This window comes from Parasteatoda tepidariorum, chromosome 1 (assembly GCF_982258835.1).
Source record: "Parasteatoda tepidariorum strain Cologne lab strain chromosome 1, Ptep-v5.0, whole genome shotgun sequence".
Lineage (NCBI taxonomy): Eukaryota > Metazoa > Arthropoda > Arachnida > Araneae > Theridiidae > Parasteatoda > Parasteatoda tepidariorum.
The window spans coordinates 23,270,735-23,296,117 of NC_141755.1; the positions used below are offsets into that span (position 1 = coordinate 23,270,735).

General features: G+C 31.1%; 1 protein-coding gene across 1 annotated transcript in view; it reads right to left on the reverse strand.

Annotated features, from left to right (window-relative positions):
* Positions 1 to 272: 272 nt before the first annotated feature.
* Positions 273 to 25,383, reverse strand: part of LOC107452073 (nose resistant to fluoxetine protein 6-like) — a 50,099-nt gene continuing 24,988 nt past the window's right edge. Inside the window, exons 8-16 of the mRNA XM_043041537.3 lie at positions 23,124 to 23,217; positions 21,868 to 21,960; positions 18,410 to 18,575; positions 18,244 to 18,323; positions 15,120 to 15,242; positions 11,285 to 11,405; positions 8,449 to 8,635; positions 3,095 to 3,237; positions 273 to 848 (exon numbers count right to left, since the gene is read on the reverse strand). Coding sequence (XP_042897471.1) covers positions 582 to 848; positions 3,095 to 3,237; positions 8,449 to 8,635; positions 11,285 to 11,405; positions 15,120 to 15,242; positions 18,244 to 18,323; positions 18,410 to 18,575; positions 21,868 to 21,960; positions 23,124 to 23,217 — 1,274 coding nt within the window. The 3' untranslated portion in view covers positions 273 to 581. The remainder of the gene's footprint in view (positions 849 to 3,094; positions 3,238 to 8,448; positions 8,636 to 11,284; positions 11,406 to 15,119; positions 15,243 to 18,243; positions 18,324 to 18,409; positions 18,576 to 21,867; positions 21,961 to 23,123; positions 23,218 to 25,383) is intronic.

Consider the following 25,383-nt stretch of genomic DNA (forward strand, 5'->3'; position numbering starts at 1 on the left):
GTTAAAATATTTGTTATCGATTTGATTTGCTGCCACATGATTCGACGTAATATTTAGTACACATCATAACCTTTCGTGAGGCATATAATAAAATTTTTGTGATCATTAGTAGCTGCATGCTGTGAGATTATGTTAGTACACATAGATTATTGCGAAAATGAAGCTGCATTATGTGACTCTTTCTTAGTATACTTAGTATCAACAGTTTGTAGTATTTATTGAAATATTTGCTTAGTAACTTATCGCAATTATTTGCTACCATATGATCAGACTTTATTTTTAGTACATGACGTAACATTCCATGAGGCATATAATGAGGTTTTTGTGACCATTATCAGCTACATATTATGAGGTTATCTTAGTACACAGGATTATTGCGAAAGTGAAGCTGCATGATGTGACTATATATTAGTATACAAGATAACATTTCATGGAGCATAAAGTTTTTGGGACCATTAGAGATCTCATGATGCGATGTTGTATAACCACACAAAATAACACTTCATGGAACATATAATAACGTTATTCTGGCAATTTTAGATCACGTGATGTGACGTTATAATTGCTCATAACTTTGGTTTTTATAGCCTATATACAATGGCGGCATTGTCTACTCCCATAGAATCTTCAGAATCTATTGGCACAATAGAAGCAATATCGCCATTTTTCTCCGTTTTCAGAGTTCCATTTAGGACACTGTTTTTGCGAACAGGTGCTTCCTCGTCTCTTTTTCTGCTATCTCTGTTTAGAAATATTTTTTCAAGAGACATTAAGGGTGACTCAACAAGCATGCTTCCTGCAAATGCTGTTCCGTAAGTGACGCATAAATGTCCAAAATATATCCACACCTGAAAGCAAGAAAAAAATAATGTAAAAAGTTTGCTTCTTTTTCTAGTACAGCAAAATCGATATCAGAAACGTTTAAATATTTTTATTGTTTTTAACACTTTAAATGTACAAAAACCATTTTAAAAGCATATCTACTTATAAATACGGTTTTTTAGTCCGCTTTTATGCACCAACTGTCTACACTCGGATCAAATTACGGTAAAAAGTATCAGCGCACTGAGGGAGCCAGTTCTTTTAACCGTAAAATCAATTTTAACGTGCAATTTTGCACCATAAAAAATCCAATATGCAATAATATTTACTTAATTATATAATAATAATTTTTAGATACATAAATAGTAAAACTATTATATTAATTTATAAGACTTAATAAATCTCTAAGCGGAAAAGTAAAAATTAAAATATTGCGTGTAACTTATTAAAAACTACTTTTTATTATCTTGGTTAATTTTCCAGGTATTAATGCTATTTTATACGAAGTTTATCTTAAAATGTGTTGCTAGAATTTATTATAAAAGTTTTAAGAGATGCAGATAAAAAGTCTGTGGTTTTCTAATAAAAATAACAAACCCAAATGAATCACCGATTTTTAATTGCTTTCTTTATAAGAAATTTTTGTTGCACATTTTGAGGTAAACTTTATTTAAAATGAACACAATGTCTGAAAAATTAGCTTAGACTATATAAACTCGATTTTCAAAAGTCTTCTAGCAATATTTTGTTGATTACTTTTTCTTGCAAATCCCATTGCTTTTTAAAACTTTCAAACTAATTTTTTTTCATATTTTTTTGAATTGGTCTATATTAAGTTTTTGAAGAAAACAAATTGCATAATATTTTTTCTTCTTCAAAAAACACGTTTTAAAAGTACAACTACATGTAAATATGGTACTACATACAACATATAGACATAGTATCAGAAAACATTTGAAATGCGAATTTGGTGACGTAGCATCGATCATCGTGCGATTCACGTTGATATGTGAATTTGTAAAACTAAACATTACAGAATGCGCCATGGAACCTTAAACATAAATCGTTTACAGTTTTATTTATAACAATGGCTAATGTCAAACTAATGCAAATAAATCATTTTGTGAACATTTCTCCAGTACGGGATAGTTGAAACTTTTGAACAATTTTTCGGATCGGAGCTAAATTTGCTCCTCGTAGGTGATACCCGAGTTTCAGAGCCCTATCATCAACGGTTCTGTAGTAACATGAGATTCAAAATTGCGTTCTGCAAAATTTTTTTAAATATTTAGTTAGCACAAAAAAGACATTGAAAAAAAGGGAAAAACGGAAAAAGGGAATATTTATATACTCGGATTGCTTTTTCTTTTCTTCCTCTTTTTTTTATTTCAAATATTGTGCTTCAATTTTTGAAAACTAATTTAAAATGTGGGTCATTTATATAATGTGCCCTCACAGTAAAATAAATTTTAAAAAACAAATCAGTTACTGCTTTGTCAAAAATTATTATTTAAAGACCGAAAAATACAGAAAGGCAATCAAATTTTCACAAATCACAGAACGGGAGGGTTGATGTCATGACAAATAAGGCAGTTTGAGCAGTGGTGGCTCAGGGGGTTGAGCGTTTGCCTTCTAATGAGGAGAACCGGGTTCGAATCCCATCGATGGATGGTCCATACGAATCTCGCACCGTCCACAGTGCTAACATGAAATATCCTCAGTGGTAGACAGATCAAGGGTTAGAGTCCCCTTTCCATCAGGCTAACAGTGGGAGATTTTCGAGGTTTTCCCCTCCATGTAACGCAAATGCGGATTAGTTCCATCAAGAAATACACGAAGGCAAATTTCTCCCAATACTTGATTCAGATGTTCCCTTGTCTTCTGGATTGGGTTCAAAATTACAAGACTACGGAGTCGAAAATTAGTAGTCGCAACTCAAAAACAATTAGATCGGCTGTTCAACGACAGTTACAAAATCAAGCAGTTTTGATTGCGAGGGGAAACAGAAAGTTGATTATTGGAAACGCTATTAAGTTTCAACCTCCAATAAAACCTTTTATTGTTTTTACTACACACGCCTTCCTCTACTATATTTCATGATATTTCGATCGTGTTTATTTTTTGTCCCCGCATGTGACCCCAATGTGTGTACTTATTTTGTTTTTACTTTTTTATAATTATTCTAAATTACTAAGGGTGATGCTTAAGAAACAGCATGTATAAGAGAAATATGTGTTGGATTTGTTATGTGTTTGTTGAATTTGTAACTTACAGCAAAGAAGTGGTCTGGTTGAATCTGCGTGCGAACATTTCCCACTACGGCTATCTGTACTATAGGATGTATCAGGTACACAATAAATGTTAGCCGTCCTAGTGGTACAAAAGCTTTCCATGAAAGGATATAATTTATCACTCCTAAAAGTAATTGAAAAATGTTAGCAGGATAATTATACACATAAACGTATCAATTCACATAAGCACATTAGCATAAGCATTTTACATGAAAATAGTAGATTGTTCCTATCCGTGTTTGCTGGCCCTTTTTAACTCTATGGTTTGATATGCAATCTCGGTTTGCTTTAGAAATGGGTTTTGCTCGCTACTTAACTTAACTCATTTGAAATGTGTTCTAGCGTAAATTCTGATGAATTTAAAATACGAGGGTCATCCAGAAAGTAAGTTTCCCTATTTTTTTAAAAAAAAGAACTCACACTTTGAGGAACATATTTATTGGCAACAAGTACAGCAATGCTTCAGCTATTTTTCAACATAGCTACCACCAGAATTGAGACTCTTGTCGTATCGTGGGATCAACTTTTGTATCCCTCTGTGAATGGAAGCAGCGTGTGACTGACGTCTTCAACGGAACTGCAGAAATTGCGACGTGCCATTCAAAACAACAGGAGTGGAATGCTTACTGCTGGTGTTGTGCTTCTCCATGACAATGCTCGTCTACATACGGTTTGACGCACAGCAGCTGTTTTGACGGAATTTGCTTGGAAGTTGTTTGATCATCCACTCTACAGCCCTGATCTTGCTCCCTGCGATTTTCATGTTTTCCTGCACCTCAAGAAATTCCTGTCCTCCGGTGAGCGTTTTGGCAACTACGAAAAGCTGAAGACGTCTGTCACACGCTGGTTCCATTCACAGGCGGTGAAGTTCTAAGACAGAGGGATACAAAAGTTGATTTTTTGATACGACAAGTGTCTAGATTCTGGTGGTGGCCATGTTGAAAAATAGCTGAAGCATTGCTGTACTTGTTGCCAATAAATATGTTCCTCAAAGTGTGAGTTCTTTTTTTTTTTTAAAGAAAATAGGGAAACTTACTTTCTGGAGGCCCCTCGTAAGTTATTAAAATCATAAAAATTAATTTATTTTTTAAAAAATACTTTAAGTTTTAGCCAATGATAAGTAATTGACATAAGAAAAATTAAATTGAAATAAATGACATCCAATAGAAAAATTTGCAGAAACAAAGCAATTATGCGTTTTAAAAAATAACATAATGTTTAACTGAGCTGCTCATACACAGTTTTTAAATGTTCTTCTTCTGCTCTTCAAGCACGCTTTTTTTATTACGCTTAAAAAGCTTATCCATTATACCAAAACCAATACTCATTTTTCCTTTGATTGCGATAACAATGCATAAAATTAATATTGTTTACCTGCAGTATAACTAAAACATAATACAGAGCACGTTTTTTGTTAATACGAACCATTCGCTTTTAACCTTTCAATTCTTCCCAGTGTATAAGCTTAGCTTGTTACAGCTTTTTGTTGTTTAGGGGAAAAAAGAATTTTCATTTAGAAATTTCTAAACATCCACTTTTACACTGTCATGCTTATGACAACTCAGACTCATGATATTTCAATTATTTGCTACCAACGTGAAAAGGTAAAGGGGAAACGAGGACTTCCTTAGTCACTGTATCTCTCTGTCTTTCTCTCTCTCTTTATACACACGCACGCTCACACACACACACATATATACATACATACATATATATACATACATACATACATATATATATATATATATATATATATATATATATATATATATATATATATATATATATATATATATATATATATATATATATATATATATATATATATATATATATATATATATATATATATATATATATATATATATATATATATATATATATATATATATATATACTAGCTGTACCCTGCGTGCGTTGCAACGCTTTCAGTTTGAATTTAAATTTTGTATTTAAGTGTGTAAATGAGATTTGTGATTATGATTTGAATAGAAAATTTTATTTAATGGTGAAAAAACCAGTGATAGTCTCAACAGTTAATTCTCTAGGATATCGTTAGTGCATTTTCAAACAGACATGTATGGTGATGCACACCGACCATGAAACATATTTTGGATGATGATCTGAAATAATTCTGGATCAATGGCGTCATGAATATTTCTGCTGATATGAGCTGACCAATTTGTCCTGGTGTGAGTTTTTCAATAAGCCAAATCATGTGGCAATTCTCTTTTTCTGCCGTTCAATAGAATGCATCAAACACCGTGTCTCTCTAAAAACATGACTTTTCGCAATAAAACCAAGTTTAGAGCTTAATATTTGTTTTAACTCAAGTGTGATATTGCATCATGAAGATCCGATGATGTTTGTCTAAGTTACTAAAGCTCTTTAATTTTAGCTTAAGTAGGATTGCATGTGAATGTAATAAATAACTCTAGCTGTCCATATGCGCACCGATACTTGTAGCAGCACCGAATGAAGTCATTTGGAAACACGAATGTACTGACCTATATTCGCTAAGAAAAGTTTCTATTGATTTGCTTGACCCGATAACAACGTTGATAATGGCTCGGCTGGCGACGTTAAATCTGGTAGTTACACTTTGCCTCCAGAACAGCAAATTCCAGCTGTTTCATTCTTAAATTTGAGAGCACTACAAAACATACATAATTGATCCATTTTTCCGATGATGACGCTTGGGTGAAAGACTATAGTTGGTTGTCGGATCATAGTGAAATGCACTGAGATTCAAATCAGAGTATTGGCAGCGTCTGAATAGCGAAGTGCGTTCTTGATTGATTTTTATTCTTGCATCCCGTTGCTCTGATGTTTCCGACGAACGGGCTTGATAAGTGCGCAGTTGATATGTTAACAGTCTTCTTTCCCGTTGCTCTGATGTTTCCAAGGAACAGGCTTGAGTAGTGCGTAGTTGATTTGTTAACACTCTTCTTTCCTGTTTCTCAGACGTTTCTAAGGAACGGGCTAAAGCATTAAAAATTAATTTTTATTCTTGCATCTCGTTGCTCTGATGTTTCCGACGAACGGGCTTGATAAGTGCGTAGTTGATTTGTTAACAGTCTTCTTTCCCGTTGCTCTGATGTTTCCAAGGAACAGGCTTGAGTAGTGCGTAGTTGATTTGTTAACAGTCTTCTTTCCTGTTTCTCAGACGTTTCTAAGGAACGGGCTAAAGCATTGTGTTCTCGATTAGTTTCAAGTCTTTCTTCCCGTTGCTCCGATTTTTCTGAAACACGGTTAGTTCTCTTCTTGCGTGTTTGAGATGTTGATCGACTAAGAGCGATTCGTTTAGGCGGCATATTTTTGCAAATATTCTCTTTCAAACAAAAAGAAATGTAGAAGTTGACAGTGGTCGCAAATTTGCTAATTCCAAAATTCACGTATTTATTTTAAATAATAAACAAACAATAAAAATGAAAAAAATTAAATAAGAAATATAATAATGATAAAATTTAAAACAAAAATCTATTTTTGGTAAAAATATACTTGTGGGTGCCCCTTGACAAAATTGGTAACTTATGTTTATCACCATTCCTGTTCGCGCGGAACACCGCGGTAACAGGAATGGCTGCCAAAACATAATGATATTTTAATAATACATTGGAAAATTTCAGCAAGACATCGGCCAAAACTTTATAAAATTGCAAAGAACCCAATGTAAGCAAAATTAATAAACCCAATAAAATGCATTTTGAATCGAAATAAAAATTAATGGAGTAAGAACAGAAAGAAAAGGAAAAAAAAAAACATCTCACTTATTCATTAAGCTTGAATTTCCTCAGTTTTAGGTGCACAGAATTCTCTAATAACAGTTAGATACTGTCTAAATTTATCATGAATAGAATCTGTGTTCCTCCATCGCCACATAAATTCGGCGAAATACGAATTGAAAATGGCGTCTGTGGTATCGGAATGGCGGTGACATTTTTTTCTAAAGTCCTTTTTTTTATGACTGCCCACATACCTTCGATCCTATTGATCAGAAGCAAAAGTAACCTAACCAGCCGGTATCCAACATAGAACTAACGGACTTCTGAAATTACATATACCGTTGAACATTTAAAAATAACGCTGAGATTTAAACGAATCAGAATCACGATTGGGATTCAACATCGGCCAGCTTGGAGATCAACCGCTATCACAACTTGGTGAGAGTCAAGGGGCACCCTCAAATATAGTCTACTCCTATTTTTTAAATGAAATAATTAAAATGAATGTGAATTCGCAAACTTTGTAATAATAAACAATCTAATAGTTTTCAAATGACAACTGTCAGCAATGAAAAATTGCATACTGAATTGAGCTAAAATTGCATACTAAATATAAATAATTATTAAAAGCGTGCAAGATGAATAAAATTTGCTTTTGCCTTGATTTTTATTAAACTGTTTTCACAATACTAAATCCGTGATACGACCAATAATTACGAAACTTATTCTCGTTGATTTTACGTGCTTGTGCTCACCTGAAATAAAGAACCGAATTATGATTAAATATTAAAGTATATGTAATTTACTTTTCTAAAAGAATAGAGCTATAAGATAGAAAATATCACTGTTGTTATCTTCAAGATATTTGAAAACTGATTCGTATACAGCAAAATTTAAAACAATGGCTAACTTTTAACCAATCAGAAAATTCCATTTCGATTTTCGCTGATACCGCTGGAACGGTTTGTGGCAGAATGTTCTATTGTGAATCTAAACCATTCTCGAATCCTTCTGAAGGTACACAGAAAATTTCATTTAAATCAGTCCAGCCGTTTAGGAGGAGTTCAGTGACATACACACGAACAGTCGAAATATATATATAAAGATATATATATATATATATATATATATATATATATATATATATATATATATATATATATATATATATATATATATATATATATATATATATATATATAATGTACATGATCCGATACTTTTTATTTTAATTATTTCAAATTTTTGTTCTGTTATAATTGTCAAAAACTGCATTCTTAAATATAACTTTCCTAAATTTATTACAATTCTTTTAATTTGACGAGGTCTCCAAATTCTTAAACCTCTATCAAACAGCTATTTTAAATCATTTTATGTATTTTAATGTAGTTTTCGACAATGTTAAAAAAAAAATAGTAAGAATTAGATAAATAAAAGAACCCCTATGAATGCACATAAACAAGCAAATAATAATGGCGTAGAAATATCAAAATTGGCACCACAATGATATTTTCGCACTGGAAAAAAAAGTATGGTCAAAACTACGAGAATAGGATCATATGGTTTTACAATATGTAATAAAATGTTTTTGACGAATTGTATTTTCTTACCTCCGTGCCCTGTTGCACAGCACACAATAATCCAAGCCACTCCATATGTCCATGCCACTCTATTAAGACTGGCATACATCAATCCCTCCCACAAGTAAGGATCACGTCCTCGGTTCCAGTCAATAACACCGTAGAGGACAGAAAAATTTGAAATGAAAGCCAAGCTCCAACCAATCACCTGCACCGTCTGTAATATATAAAATATTATTTAGTGACTATATTGTCCATGATTTTTTTATTTTTTATTTTTTTGTTTAATTAATTGTATTTCAGGATGGAAGATTTTCGATTTATGTAAGATTTTGCTCTTTATTTTGCTACAGAATTGAACATTATATAGATAGAGCAGAAGGAAATTATTATTATTCATATAGTCAAATTTATTAACTTGAAAAGGAAAATTAAAACAAATCTAATAAAATCAATAATTTTGTCCTCAAAATATCCACAAATTTACTGAAAGTCTTAAAAATGGCTGACTGTTTATAAAAATCATTTTAAAATACTATAGATAGTTATAAATGACATTTTTCTGAACTTACAGGAAACTAGAAAAAGTATTTTCACGAAACTAAAAAATTAGTTACAAGAATATGGTGATGTTTATCGGCAAGATTGATGTTTTTTGCTGCGTGCCATTACTATTGAAATGTTTGAAGGGTGCTTTGATTTTTTTCTGAGATTGCATCAACAATTTGCTACTAGTGGTGTCTGTTTAAAAACAATGTCTAATTGTTATAAGCCGCGTCATCCACTGGTAAACAGTATAAATAATTTTTAAACTTGACGCGATTAAATGTTCTCGTAACTTAAACTGACAACAACAAACTTTGTATTATCTCCTTCGAAAAAACAGTCTTGTCTGTCATTACGAACAAATCACCTGTCATTACGAACCCTGCACGGAAAAAAAATTTTGGTAAAATTACCTTAGTGATTATATGGTAATAAAACATAGTTCTGATTAATAAAGCCAAAATATATGGTTTTTAAACCACTCATTTGGTATTCTTTCCATTCATATGGTAACGGTGTGCCGGAAAGTTTGGATTTTGAAATTATAATTCTTATTACCACTCATTTAGTAAAAGTATAAGACTGAGAAGTAAATTTAATCGAATAAATAATATTCATTTCATGCTCTAATAACGATAAAACTACCTAATTAAAATTGCTCCACGATAAAATTTCGAAAGTTTACCACATTTGCCAAATTTTATAAAACCATATTTTATTTTTTATTTTATTTTACCAAAATTATAAAACCATATTTTATTTTTAATTTTACCAAAATTATTACAAAAACGTTGCATTAAAAATTGGCAAATATTTTGGTGTTTCCATAGAGCCAAAACCACGGTCAATTTTACCATATTCTGGTAGTACGTGACAATATATTTGATTACACATTCATAAGTGTTTGAAATGACTATTCAAAACACAATTTGAAATTTACATCTGGTCTAGTCTAGGACCAAAACATAATGCACTCCATATTGATAAATCAGTGATATTTGTTTCTAGTTCAAAGAGTGTATCATGGGTTAGAGTTCCCTTGCCATCAGGCTGACCGTGGGAGGCTCTCGTGGTCTTCCTCTCAATGTAACGCAAATGCGGGTTAGCTCCGCCAAAAAAGTCCTCCACGAAGGCAAATTTTTCCCAATAATTGATACAAGAGTTCTCTTGTCTTCTGGGTTGAGTTCAAAATTACAAAGCTACGGAGTTTAACATTAGTAGTCGTAAACCAAAAAATGGGGTTGGCTGTTCAAGGATGGTTATAATAATACCTATCTGCAAAATAGCTGATTTGTTCTGTTAAAAATGGGAATAAATTTTTATCTATATTTTATCTAGGTAATGCGCCGACTAACGGCTTCAGGGTCGTTAAACTTAGAAGTTTGTTTCCCTCATTAACTAGTTTGTAAATTGTTTGATTGGCTTGATTTAGAGCCAAAAATAAATTTAAAAAAAAACATTATAATAACTTAAGCATGCAGAAACTTTGCTATGTTCCAACGAAGATTTTATTTTTAATTTAAGGAGAGCTTAGTAGATGATGTAGGTAGTTTGCTGATTATTCCGAGGTAATTTGAGAAATAAAGCAATTTTAGGCTCTTTGACAATTGCACCCAATAGAGTACCCTATTTCAACACTTTACTTGTAAAGTTATCACCCTGTTCTCCAATATTCAAAAGTTGAGCCGTTGTGGCTCAAGGGATAATACTTTGGTTTCCCAAAGACGTAACCCGGGTTCAAATCCTACCGATGATCGGTCAATTCGAATCAGATCAGATTACTTTAGATTCAGATCAAATGTAACAAGTTTTTCTTAACCAATCTGTTAGGTTTGAACGTTGCAATAAGCCTCCAAACAACGTTAATATAATTAGATAGTTGTTTCGAGGATACGGTTTAAAAAAATACCTTCATATCTAAAACGATAAATTATCTGTCATTAAACAGAATCATTTGTTAAAACAAGGCTAGGCGAAGAAAGTAATTCGGATTTCAATCATCCTATTTTGAACAAAATCCAATCTGCTTTGGAGTCTGAAGGCAATTAGTTTGAATTTATACATTTGTATGTAATTATAATTTTCTTATTTACTTGTGTTCGTAATTATATTTTCTTGATACTTATGTATTAAAATTGAGGAACTTCCAACTCTGAAACAGAATTGCTTTTTCGAATGAAACTAAATAAATGAATCGGCTAACCCAGCTTTCTTTCATGTATCTAGAACGCAGAGATGATGGAAGCATCTAGATGTGGAAGTATCTAGAACATAGAGAAAGATAGAAGCAACTAGATTGTAATTATATTGAAATACTTACCCTAGATAGTTTCAAATCTGGTTTCGTAGCAAGTATATACCCAGCTATCATACCAATACAGTAAGGACCAGCATGCACAAATGGTTGGAAGTAGAAATCAGCCCAATATGCTATTCTTTGCCTGAAAATAGATTGTCCACAATGCTTAATAAAAATAAAATAAAATAAATGAAATCTAATAGACCCATATAAATAAAGCATAATACATGCATGTGTGCCCATACACCTTACAGAAACCTGCAATTCTAACCTAAACCGTAAAAACAATTAACACGGAGGACCTAACTGTCTACTTTAATACCACATCCGATCACTGTTTCACATGCTTTATCCCAAAGAAAGTTTTCTATGGGATTTGCAACTCGAAACAATGGAAAATAAGTTTTATCGCATGTTTCTCTAAAGTATGAATCTATGGTTTCCTATGCTAGGCTATCATAAGTAAAATCAACATTAATAATTTCGCGCTGTATGATGATAATTTTATTGATTTATTATTTTAAAAATTATATAAAATGACGTGTTTCTTTTTATAACCGGCTTTTCGAACAGCTGACCCAAATCTGAGTCCAAGTCTGGTCCAAGCCGACTATCATGGTTCAACAGCGTAGCATTGTAATTTTGGAATTCAACCCAGAAGACGAGGGTGTTCTTAAATCAAGAATTGAGACAAACTAGCCTACTTGGAGGACTTTTTTATGGAGTTAACTCGCATTTATGTTATTTGGAGTAGAAAACCATGAAAATCTGACATGTTTAGCCCGATGGCAACTGCATTCCAACCCATGATCCATCTACTACTGAGGATATTTTATGTCAATACTGTAAGTGCGAACCGGCAGCTGAATTTGTATCAACCTATCACCGCTGGGATGAACACCAAGTCACCGCGTTATGAGGCAAAGGTTCTATTCTCTGAACCACCGTGGGCGCAGGGATAGATAGCTTCAATCTCTGTAAATTTAAAGAATGGAACCTCAAGTTGAACTAACAAAATAAAATTTGAGGTTATCTATTACCCCTTAGGAAAATTATACGAATTTGGAAATATCACAAATTAAATGATACTATAAATAAAGTTAATCTTTCTTTTAGTGACTTAAATTCCTAACTCATATTATGGTAAATCTAATAGTATGAAGTACAGCAAATAATAAAAATACAGCAAATAATAAAAGTATTTAAGAAAATGTGTAGCATGTGCAATGAAGGTGTAATATGATGATATTACTATACTTATTTGCTTCGGTGGGTGGTAAAATACATATAACCACATTACCCATATTAGTATAATAGATTCTTATTTCCAGAATACTTATAACGGCAATACCATTCGTACTAAATTAAATGGATCTTGGATTAGATTCCTCTTGCCGCTAGGCTAAATTTGAGAGGTTTTCATGTCTTTCCTCTCCATGTAACGTAAATGCAGGTAGTTCCTTCAAAAAGTTCTCCACGAAGACAAGTTTCTCCCAATACTGAATTCAGGAGTTCTCTTGTCTTGCGGATTGGGATCAAAATTGTACTAAGTATAAAAATGGTATTTTTATTACGAAATTTGTATTTTCACACTGTTGTTCTCTTTTCTTAAAATTGCCTCACCATGCGATCGAGCAGAAGGAACAGAGGAGTACAATATATATTGCAATTAGAATAAGCTTCATTTAAGATATATGTTCACATTTTCAATAAAATTAAAATATAAGGATTGGTACTTAAAATTTTGTCTTCATTTCTAAAAGGCTTTAGAAGTATTTCAATAAGAACAAGGCGATTTCTTACGTTTTTTAAACTAACTACTTTTACTATTTTGTAACGCTTATTAAATTAGATAACCAGTAAAAAGCTCAATTTTTCATTTCATTCAGAACCTATGACTAAATTTAATTGAGCATTATTGGCGACTATTATAGTATAGTGATTTTTTTTACGTTCCTCTTTATCAGAGTAGTATACCATTTTTCCATTAGTTTTGCTTTTCAGCATATAGCTTATTATTTTTTTTTTAAATTTCAATTAGTGCCTATTACCAAATTTATTCCAAGACTAATCAATTTCTGCTTCTATTTGCTCTTTCTAAAAAGATATGTAATAAGCTCAGGAATAAAATGATTTTTCTGCAATTAATATTGCTTAACATAAAGCAGTGTTTCCCAATCTTATGACTTTTGTGTACCCTTTCTAAATTTTTCATAACGCTGAGTACCACTAATAAAAAAGCGAATGAATTTTTTACTGAAAAAAATTGCACAAAAGTTAAAAATCACAACTGGCTGTTGACAGCACTAATTATTAACTGTTAACTCTGCAAAAAATAGCCAATAGAAAAATACGTAATCCTAAATTTTCATGACAAGCTTTGTTTTTAAGTAAATTTTTTTGAAATTTTCATTTCTTGCAAGATATTTCGCATGAGAATGCGTACTCCAGCTAAATTGTTCCCGTACCCCAGGGGGTACGCGTACCACACTTTGGTAAACACTGACATAAATCATATTAAAAATAGCACACAACAAACTAATAAGCAGTTTTTTTATACAAACATGAATTTCTTACTTTCCTAATATTATTCAAAAATCATCTAATAAATAGTCAAATATTAATTTGAGAAAAAAATGAACTGCAGATAAGTTGAAATTGCATAGTTATAAAAAAGTATTCTTCCATGTTAAATAAAATGCACTCTACACTATTCAGTTTATTTCTTGCCGAAAATGTGACACATTCAGCAAAAGCGCTTTCTCTATTTTCCCCTCTATTATACCAATTTCAACAAGTTATTCATACTTTAAAAAAAGTATAATAAAAACCAAAAGTAATAAAAATAACGAAAATATGAAATTAATGAAAATAAAACAAATAAAAAAGTTTTCGGAAACACAAACAAACTGCGCACAGCTCAATCACTTCAACGCACACATTAAAATGTGCGGCTTTTGAGAAATAGCTATAAAGTTTTACCGAACATAATGCAAACGCTGTACTTAAAGGCACACGATACTTTTTTACGATGTGTTGTGAAGCTTAATTAGCGTTTACGTTGGCGGTAAACAGTAACGTAACGCAAAAACTCTAGATTTTATTTTTATGTTTTAAAACCATAGTTTAACAGACGATCCAATTGTTTGGAGGTTTACGACTACTAATGTTCAACTCCACATCCTTGTAATTTTGAACAGAATCTAGAAGACAAGGGAACTCCTTAATAAAGTATTGGGAGAAATTTATATTAGTGGAGGACTTTTTAATAGAATTAACCAGCATTTGCTTTACATAGAAAGGAAAACCACAAAAACTTCCCATGGTTAGCCTGAAGGCACGGGGACTCTGACCCATGATCCGTCTATCACTCACGATAATTTACGGCAGCACTGTGATCGGTGCAAGCTGGATGCGGAATTCGTATCGACCAGCCATAGCTGAGATTCGAACCCGGTTCACATCATTGGTAGGCGAGCTCTCTATCCCCTGAACCATCAAGGCTCTAAAAGCTCTCTATTATAAATTAAAAATGAAATAAAAACATTTTGCACTACAGTTAAAAGTTTTACACTAAATAAAACTTCATAAATTCTATTATTTATAACTCAAACTAATGGGTTAACAAAAATAACATAACATGTATCATAGTTTAAAATTTATGCTAAAAGAAAGTATTAGAATTTCAATTAAATGTTTTAGTTAAACTGTGTGAAATGCTTAGCGAAAATTGATTTATTATAATTAGAAAATTTAAATAAAAGACAAAACTTTTAAAATAAAATGGCCTAATATAAGTTACTTAATAGAAATCATTCAGTGCAAGTAAAAATGTATGACTCGTATTTTTACTTACTCTGGATCAGGATGGGCAAATAACATTGTAGGAGGATAATTATTCACGTAAGTTCCGATTCCACAATATAAAATCGATGAAACAATCACTACTACACACATAGATAAGCCAACTCTTGGCCATCTGAAAACAAAACATCGAGCATTTAATAAGTACATTTTAAATTCAAACTTATGTAAAGCATTAAGTTTTAAATAAGACTATGTCTTAAATTAACATTTTAATTTGTCTTCTTATAAATTAAAAATAAATGTAAGTTCATTAAAAATATACTACTTTTACGCATTAGAGTATCGAGTGTTCCCCAACCTTTTTATCAATGTTTGATAATTTTACCGCCGCCCAATGACGGGGGGGGGGGGCGGTGATTGTTCATATTTTAGATTATTTTGATTAATTAATTTTAGTTTAATTGTATTTAAACATACCTTCAAAATAAAATACAGCTACACCAAAAAATATATATAAAGTGATTTAACATTTTAACTTTCTGGGACAGTGGTTACCAACTGGAGGCCCGTGGGCCGCATCCGGCCCACGAAGCCTCTTTTCGTGGCCCACGAGCTAAAATATATTAGTTGTAATTTTTTTGCGAGTAATTTTCGCAAAACATCTGTATAGGTTTAAAATCCTTTTAAATACTTTTCATTCGCTTAAAAAACCTAATTTCTTCGTTTCGGTGAAATTTAACGCACCAACGGTGCAAGAAGATTTATTTCTCAGGTTTTGCACCCAAGAAAATATTTATTCAAATACAAAAATAATAAACTCTTTTTATTTCCTCTTTTTGTGAAAATAATTTAGCATGTACGCATCTGCCAGTAATATTTAATGTTCCTTCAAACATAAAAGAGTCCTATATAAAGTTTTGATGAAGTTTCGGCCCTCCATTTGACTGGTGTTTTTAATTGCGGCCCACGGCCTCATGTGAGTTGGAAACCCCTGTTCTAGTACCCCTGTTCAAATCATCTGCCAGTAATATTTAATGTTCCTTCAAACATAAAAGAGTCCTATATAAAGTTTTGATGAAGTTTCGGCCCTCCATTTGACTGGTGTTTTTAATTGCGGCCCACGGCCTCATGTGAGTTGGAAACCCCTGTTCTAGTACCCCTGTTCAAATCAATTAATCATGATCGTGAGAGAAGACGAAGTTCTTCACTAGTTTTAATGTAAATTTCGCGCCGTACTTTCGTGTTTTATTTATGATATTTACAGTTATGATGATTGTTTTTTTTATTAAAACTATTTGAAGAAGAAAATAGTTGCGGTGGTTTTCTTTTTTTTTTCCAAAAAATTTTAATGGAACACAAATATTTTTAATTTGGGGTATAAACCTAGAAATATAAATTCAGTTTCAATGAAATTGGCTGCCCGGTACCACTTTAGCCCTGATTTGATCCACGGACCAGGGGTTCGGGAACACTGCATTAGAGCATTGCAAAAAAAAATTATTTTATTGATTTTTCTATCAATTCAATGAGGAAAAAATACATAGATGGAAGAATTTTCAGTAAAGTTTTCGATTTTTACTATCAATAAAGCGCAAATAATATCAAAGATTTTTACATTTAATTTTTTTCGATCACCAGTTAAGAATGAAAAATATAAATAAAAAATCAGAAATTTATATTTTATTTTTTAATTTTTTGATTTAAGGGTCCTCTTCCGAAAATAAACGAATCTACTTCCTCCTTTCTAACATACTATGGTGCTCATGAAGAAGAGGTTTTTTTTTCTCCGCAACTTCGTGACTAAATGAGGGCAGTGTGGCCAGCATTGCACACCGCTGACCTTCACTTTTCGAACAAGCTAATTAATGTTAATCGATCTAAAGCTGAGTTGCACCGGGATCAAAATTCCAACTTTTCTCTATGGTAGCTCAGTGCCTTATCTACTATACATTCGTGACTTTTTTATATTTATTTAAAAAGTTAAGTTACAGTTTTGTTTTATTTATTAATTGAAATGCGAGGAGCATCCAGAAAGTAAGTTTCATATCATATTTATTGGCAACAAGTACAACAATGTTTAAGCTATTTTTCAACATAGCCACCACCAGAATTGAGACACTTGTCGTATCGTGGGATCAACTTTTGTATCCCTATATCATAAAACTCCTCACGCCTGTGAATGGAACCAGCGTTAGACAGACGTCTACCGTTACTGCGAAACACTGCGGAAATTGTGACTTGCTATTCAAAACAAGAGTCGTGGAATGTTTACTGCAGGTGTTGCACTCCTCTGCAGGTGTTGCAATGCTTGTCCACATACGGCATGACGCACAGCAGCTGTTTTGACGGAATTTGGCTGGAAGTTGTTTGATCATCCACCCTACAGCCCTGATATTGCTCCCAGTGATTTTCACGTTTTCTTGCACCTCGAGAAATTCCTGTCCTCCTGTGAGCGCTTTGACAACGACGAAGAACTGAAGACGTCTGTCACACGTTGGTCTGTCACACAATAAGGCAAGTGTCTCAATTCTGGTGGTGGCTATGTTGAAAAATAACTGAAACATTGTTGTAGTTGTTGCTAATAAATATGTTCCTGAAAGTGCGAAATCGTTTTTTTTTTTAATTATTATTATTATTATTATTTTTTATAAATTAGGGAAACTTACTTTCGGGATGAGCCTCGTATATTCTATTTTAATCCACTAAATAATTTTTAAATTTTATTGGTTCAATGCTTTATAAAAAGATACATATTGACACACCAGCTAATTTTAGCGTGAAAATCAAAAAATACATTTTTAAACAAATAATTCCAAGAAATTGAAACAGTAAGATATTACCTGATTGAAATTTTCACACGCTTGAAAAATATTTAAAAACGAAAAGGCAGTCGGCATGTTTCAAGCGCATAAAAAATGAGCGCCTATTTTTACGTGCATGCCGACTGTCTTCTCATTTTTGTATATTTTTGATGTGCGCTCGCTGTTTTTAATCATGAAATAAATTAATTTTCGTTTTAATTAATTCATGTTAGATTATTAGATTTAGTATAAACTAATCTGAAGACGAAAAATTTATCTAGAATCTATAACTTCACTAAATAATTTTACCATGCAATATTGTTTTTTTAGTGATTAGAAACTATCGACTTTTTACTGTTATTTCTTTCTTACCTTAATATTGGAATTAAAATCAGTATAGCAGCAACGTACATCTGGAAATCACAGGCCATATACCAACTCTGAGGAATGCACTATAGAAGAATAACGCATTTATTCCATGTTGTTTTACAGTAACTAAAAGAATCTTAAGTATGTTAAGATTATGAAGTGTTTTTACCATATTAGCAGCATGATAGAAGTTATTGACGAATATAAGATTAGTCCACCAGTTATCCTCACATGCTTTGATATATCTGTGGGTTGTATCATACCAAATGGGTCCGGATCCCATGAGATCACCCAAGAACATGAATAGGATAACATATGTATACACAGGTAAAATCCTGTAATAGAATAAAGAAAAGAATTATTTAGTAATTGGCCGATACATAAAAATTGATTTAAGCAAATATTTCAAAAAGATAATATTAGTAAAGTGCGTCAAAAAAAATTAGCCACCCTGAATAACTTTTAATCTAGTGATTGGATCTTCACGTTCTAGGGCTTGAGGGGGTGAGCTCAACGTAGTACTGTAGACGTAGTAGTGTACACAATTAGTGTAGATGATATTTTAAATTACGAAATCAGACGCAAAAATATACTTTCTTTGAATAAACATACCTTTTTTCTAAACAGATTCGGGTTTCTGACCCCCAAAATATAGGGGGGTAGCCGCAAATCTGGGAAATATGGTCCCTATAGTCTGGTCAGGAGAGCCATTCGAAGTTCATAACTCTTAACATTAACTTTACTTTTGTGTATATTGCCATACCGCTAGAAATTTGTAAGCGAACTGAAAACTTTTTGAGCACAATTATAAAATTCGTTTATCCGAAGATAGCAACAACAAAATTTTTTGTAAATATTTATAATTTTTTATTATTTTTTTATTTAATAATAATCGAAAATTTTGTGAATTGTACTGAATACATTTTTACACCCTTCTAAAGTTGATAATTTTACAGGGAGAAATACAAAATGTGAGGGAAATCGGTTGGTTCTTAAGAAGTTAAATTTTTAATATACGACTTTTTAAAAATTTATGTCCGTTTGACGTCTGATTTCATAACTTAAAATATCGTTTTCTTCTTAAAATATCGCTTGCGCTAATTAATTAGAATATTTGAGATCACCCCCACAAACCATTAAGATTGAGTCTTAGAACGTGAACATCCGATCATTAGATCAAAAGTAATTCAGGGTAGTTTGTTTTTTGTGTACTGTTTATTACTCAATTAAACTAAATTAAAATATTCAATTACTAGATATTTGTAAATTTTTTGTTGCTCAATTTCATTGCTTATTTTGCAATTTTTTATATCTTATGAGGCACTACAAACTTGGGTATTTCTCTATATAAATTGCAAACATTATAGTTATTATATATTTTTAGGGTGTCTTGAGTAAGAATGTAAGTAATATTGAAAATTAGCTATACGTTCAGTATTTGTTTAGATTTTTTTTTGGATGTCTTAAGTGATATTTTAAGTAATGTTCAATGGTTAGTTATGCGTTAACTATTTATTTAGAATAAGTTTGTTATTTTAAAGAAATAAAAACTTAGTTAGGAAGTAATTATTTGGATGCATGTTTGATCTCGTCTAAAATGACTGAAAGAATTTTGAACAATGAATACTGTCTGTATACTGTCATACCAATTATTTATAAGTGCCGGAGCTTGCCTTTTTCGAGCAATAGCTCACTATGCAAAAAAGTCATGCATGCGGTGACTTGTGTAATTTAATGGTTGACAGACGGATATTAAATAATAATAAAATCGACAGCCGACATTTTTTAAAAATATTTAAAATTGAAATCAAAGTACATGAGAGCGGGAAACAGCTAGGTGGTGAAAAAGTTTGGTTTATGTATTGTTTAAAACTAATAAAGGTTTTAGGATTGAAGGTGAAGTTGTAGAATTAGAATATCTGAATACAGCTATACTGTGCCGTTTTTGGCTTGGTTTACAGTTTATATGCTGTGCAAGATAATTTTGAAAGGTGAAAAGTGACCAAGCTGGTAACCAAAGGCTGCTAGTATTAAGATAGCATTTAATTTATTATTATTAGTATTATTATTATTTTGGAATTGAGATAAATTTGTACATTTAATTACAAGACATTTTTTTAACTTATCCTTAATGACAAAAATAGAATATTAGCCTAAATTTAATAGTAAAATATTTTTTTCGATAATTTTAATTCTAAATTTAAGTATTAATTATAAATCATCGTTATCGAAAGCCATGTCATGAAATACTGAAGTTTTGTATAACTTGATTTTTTCTGCAATTTATAACCTAAGAAGGAAAAGATATTTTTATGCAATCACGGCAAAAAAATCTTAACATGGATAATTCAACAACGAGGTATGTAGAACTTTTTTTAATACCTGCAAAAAATTCTTGACAAGTTTAAAATGTAAAGATTTTTCGGTATTATCCTAGTATGCGATCTACCTGGGTAATAGACATTTTTTATAACAGAGTCTAAAAGAGTCTAATATATAAATAGAGTCTAATAATGATGAATTATACGCACTATTATTACTCTATTTTTGATTTACAAATGAAAGAGTAACTTCTAAAAGTATTTGATATACTTTTATTTGACAAATGTCCGTACATACATAAGGATAGCATATAAGAAGTAGTTCTTTACGCTAAGTTTAGTTAGAAGAAGTTTCGGAATGCTATAAGCATAATGTTGTTCAAATTTACTATAATTTTTATACTGTGCAAATTTGAAAATATTATCGGACAAATTCATTTTTTAGCACTGTACTCTTAAAATTTTACTCTAACCTTAATAACATGTTAAATTGAACAACCGTGTTTTTGTTGAAAGTTTAACCATAGTATATAAGTCATAATATCTATATCAAGTTGAACAATAGTATCTTAACCATATAAATATTAAGTGGAACCATAGTATCTAAATCATAATATCTATATAAAATTGAATCGTAGTATCTAAACCCTTATATATATTTAAAGTTAAACTACGGTATCTAAACCATAATATCTACATCAAGTTGAACCGTAGTATCTAAACTGTAACATCTATATCAAGTGGAACCATACTATCTAAATCATAATATCTATATCAAATTGAACAATAACTGAACTATAATATCTATATTAAGTAGAACCGTAGTATCTAAATCCTAATATCTACTTGTATATCAAGTTGAACCATACTATCCATATTGAGTTGAGAAGGATTTATTTACAGGATAATATGGATGTATGAAGAATAATATGGATTTGGATATTTAATACCCGATTTAGATGGCTGCAAAATTTACGGACTTTAAAGTTTGCATGGTTAATATAACCGATTATATGTTTCTACAATGAAAAAAAAATTTTTTTTTTTGGATAAGGTTAATAGAATCAGAATGCTTAGAATAATACAGAATGCTCATACAGAATTCTAAGAACTTATGCTTCATTAATTCTGTTGAAATAAGTTAAATTTTACAATTCACATTAAGATGGAAAAATCAAGCAATTCATGTATGTTACATTACACTATATAAAATGTGAAATAAAGCTATAAAAATAAAATTATGAACATTAAACCAATCGCATGCATGTATGCATAACAATATTTTTCTCAAAAGCAGCTTACTTACCTCCATAGTCTATGTAATATATAGACTGTAATGTTGAAAGGATGTCCCTGGATTTTGACTAGTTTTATGGTCAAATAACACACTAAAAGACCCCTGAAAACAATTGAAAGACTTGTTACTGTTTTAATAAATTTTTACTGCAAAACATTTGGACGGTTTGGATAATATATTGATATTCTTATCAGATGACAGTACATGATATTCAGTTAAAAAAATAAGCAAAATTCTCTTGCAAACATAAAATGGGAAGACTATATTTGAGGGTGCCCCTTGATTCTCGTTAAGTTGTGATCGCGGTTGATCGCCAAGCTGGGAAGTGGAAACCCAATCGTGATTCTGATTGGTTTAGATTTTAGCGTTACTTTTAAATGTTCAAAGGTATATGTTATTTCAGAGGTCCGTTAGTTCTACGTTGGATACCGACTGGTAAGATTACTTTTGAATCTGGTAAATAAGATCTAAGGTATGTGGACAGTCATAAAAAGGGATTTAAGAAAAAAATTTCACCGATAGTCCGGTATTACAGACGCCATTTTCGATTCGTATTTCGTCTAATTTATGTGACGATGGAGGTACACAGATTCTATTCATGATAAATTTAGACAGTATCTAACTGTTATTAGATAATTCTGTGCACCTAAATTTGTGAATATTCAAGCTTAATGAAGAAATGAGTTGTTTTTTTTTTCCTTTTCTTTCTGTGCTTACTCCATTAATTTTTGTTTCGATTCAAAATCCATTTTATTGTGTTAATTAATTTTGCTTATATTGGGTTCATTACAATTTTATAAAGTTTTATCCGCCATTCCTGTTACCACAGTGCTCCGCGCAAATAAGAATGGCGCCAAACATCAGACGCCAATTTCGCCACAAGAGGCACCCTCAAGTATATTTTAACCGTATATTGATGTAATTTGCACCAACAAATAATAATTGCAGAACAGTTAATAAGATCATATACAAATTTAAATTACTTTACCTTAAAATGTAAGGCAGAATTGCGTTATTCTATTAATAATAATTTAAAAAAGAAACAAATCTCTTAAACTCTTAATTCAAAGAACAAACAAAACCAAAAACGTAATAATAACAGTGCAGGAAAAACAGATTTAAATTAGAGATGTAAAAATATTTATAGGAAAACAATACCTTTATGACTTATATCAACTTTATGCTGATGACAATATGAAAATTAATGTGGGAAAATATTCCATAATGCTCTACAGTGTACAATTTATAAAACACCTAAGACTCACCCCATGCAAAAGAATGTATCTACAGCAACGGAAGCATTAATGACTGCTTGAAATGCAAAATCTTTAGCATATGCTCGAACTTTTTCTAAGCCCACTGCAAAAGAACAATTTTACTTTCATAAACTACTCATTAAAGAATAAACAAATTATTATGTAAAAAAAGCTTATGATTTTGCATTCTGCATAGTTTGTAAATCATAATTTAATTTTCGCTTGCAAACTTTGTACAGGAAGTTTAAAAAAAACATCAATGATTATGTGAGTTTCAAAGTAATTACGTAAATTGTACCTAGTGAGTTATTAGGCATCCTACTATGACAATTATGCACAGGATTTTTTCCATGGAAACTGCTGGATGCCGTAATTGTTAAAGCACAAACTAGAACTGATTAAAACACAACTCTATTTTTTTTTAAAAAAAACTGCTAATATCAACGTTAAAAAACTTAACAAATTTTTACCTATATATATATTTCTCTTGCACGGTGACAAAAAAAAACCCTCATTACAACTCTCCGAATGGCAACGTTAGAAAATCGACCAATGATTGCCACTAAAAATGTCACATGCTAAATCTAGCTGAGAGGGCTCAACATATAGCGCTTTTAAAAACGGAAACTGAAATAACCAGAGAGAGCATAAGCTAGGCAGAAGTGAGTAGTCTTTGTCGATAGATCTCTATTTTAGTATTTTGTCGAAAGCACTTTTTTTCACGAATCATATTACGAATTTATTTGACGATTTTTGATTTATATCAGGAATTTATTTGTTTTATTATTGTTATTAGTTATTCATTGAAAAATAAGTCTCAGTCGTGTCGTTACGCTTTAAGATTTTAATCTATAGCACATTTCTAATAGGTTTAACGAATTGCATGTCATTTATTTGAATTCAAATTTATCTTAATGACTTAGTATTTACTAAAAAGATGTGAATTTTTTTTAAAAAAAAGATGTTATAAGAATTTGAATGATTGTTTTGAATTCTTAGAATTTTGTACATTTGCAATGTACCTAAGTTAGTAGCGAGCGAAGCGAGCTTGTTTTGCGAAGCAAACCATATAAGATTGCGTAGCAATTTTCGGGGGTTGGCGAGAGTTAGCGAGCAGTGGGAGCAGCCCACTAGTTATTTTAAAGACAACAGTGATAACAAAAAAAGAACATCATACCAATGAACAAAAACAGAAAAACATCATTGGCGTAACTAGATCACCCATCGCTTTTTGATTTATTGTCGTTTTCAAATAAATGATTTAGTTCATCGCTTTTAACAGTAATCGCCAGACTGTGATGCTCTTTTCGACGGAAATCAGATAAAATGGAATTTTAAGTTTGTAGGATAACTTGTGAATTTTAAGTTACGATATCTGTGCCTGAATAAGGAATGTTATATATCTGTTCTTTATTTGTGTTTTTCATCTTCTGTAAATAAATCATCTTTAAATTCGTTCATCAGACTTGTTCATTAAAAGAACCCATTATAGAAATAGAACGTAACATCATTATCAATATTGTTAGATATGCATGTAAGTTTATGAAATTCCCTAAAATAAATAAAGAGTTAGTTCAATTTTATAATTAACTCTCATCAACCTCCCTTGATGAATTTTTATTCATTGTTATTTATTTTTCTAAACAGCCCATATCATCCTGTAAAAATTGCGCAAATTTTAACAATATTATAGTTTGACAACTCCTTTTCTAAGCCAATTTTGACGAAAATGACATTTATTTATTTATTTTTTATATTAAACAAAAACATAGATTTTTAATCTTTCGAAAATCGTTTGATATTTGTTTCGACGTCAAACAGAACAGAAATTATGATGATTAAAAAAATATCTCTAATAGTTATTAAATCGATAACTGTGTCTTAGTTATCCCTTTTTTCAAAACTAATTTTTCAGTTGTATTTCCTTATATTTTAATGCAATATCTCAAAATACTTTAGTTCAAATTACTTTAAATTTTTCATGAATGTTTTCTGTGCAGATGTTTCAAAAATAGACAATGGTCTAATGAACTAAACTATTATTATTTTATATTTTAAGATAAAATAAAAATAATTAATTGCAAATTTTGTCCCTTTTTGCCAAATAAGTTTCTATGTCTGCTGTAAAATACCAAAAACTTAATTTCGTGTCTAATGCGTAATGAATTTTAATGATAAATTAGGGAAATATAATGATTTTAATAAGTGAATTGGTGAATTTAATAAAGGAAACATAATGAGTTTTAATAAAGTTATGTAATTTTGAAGA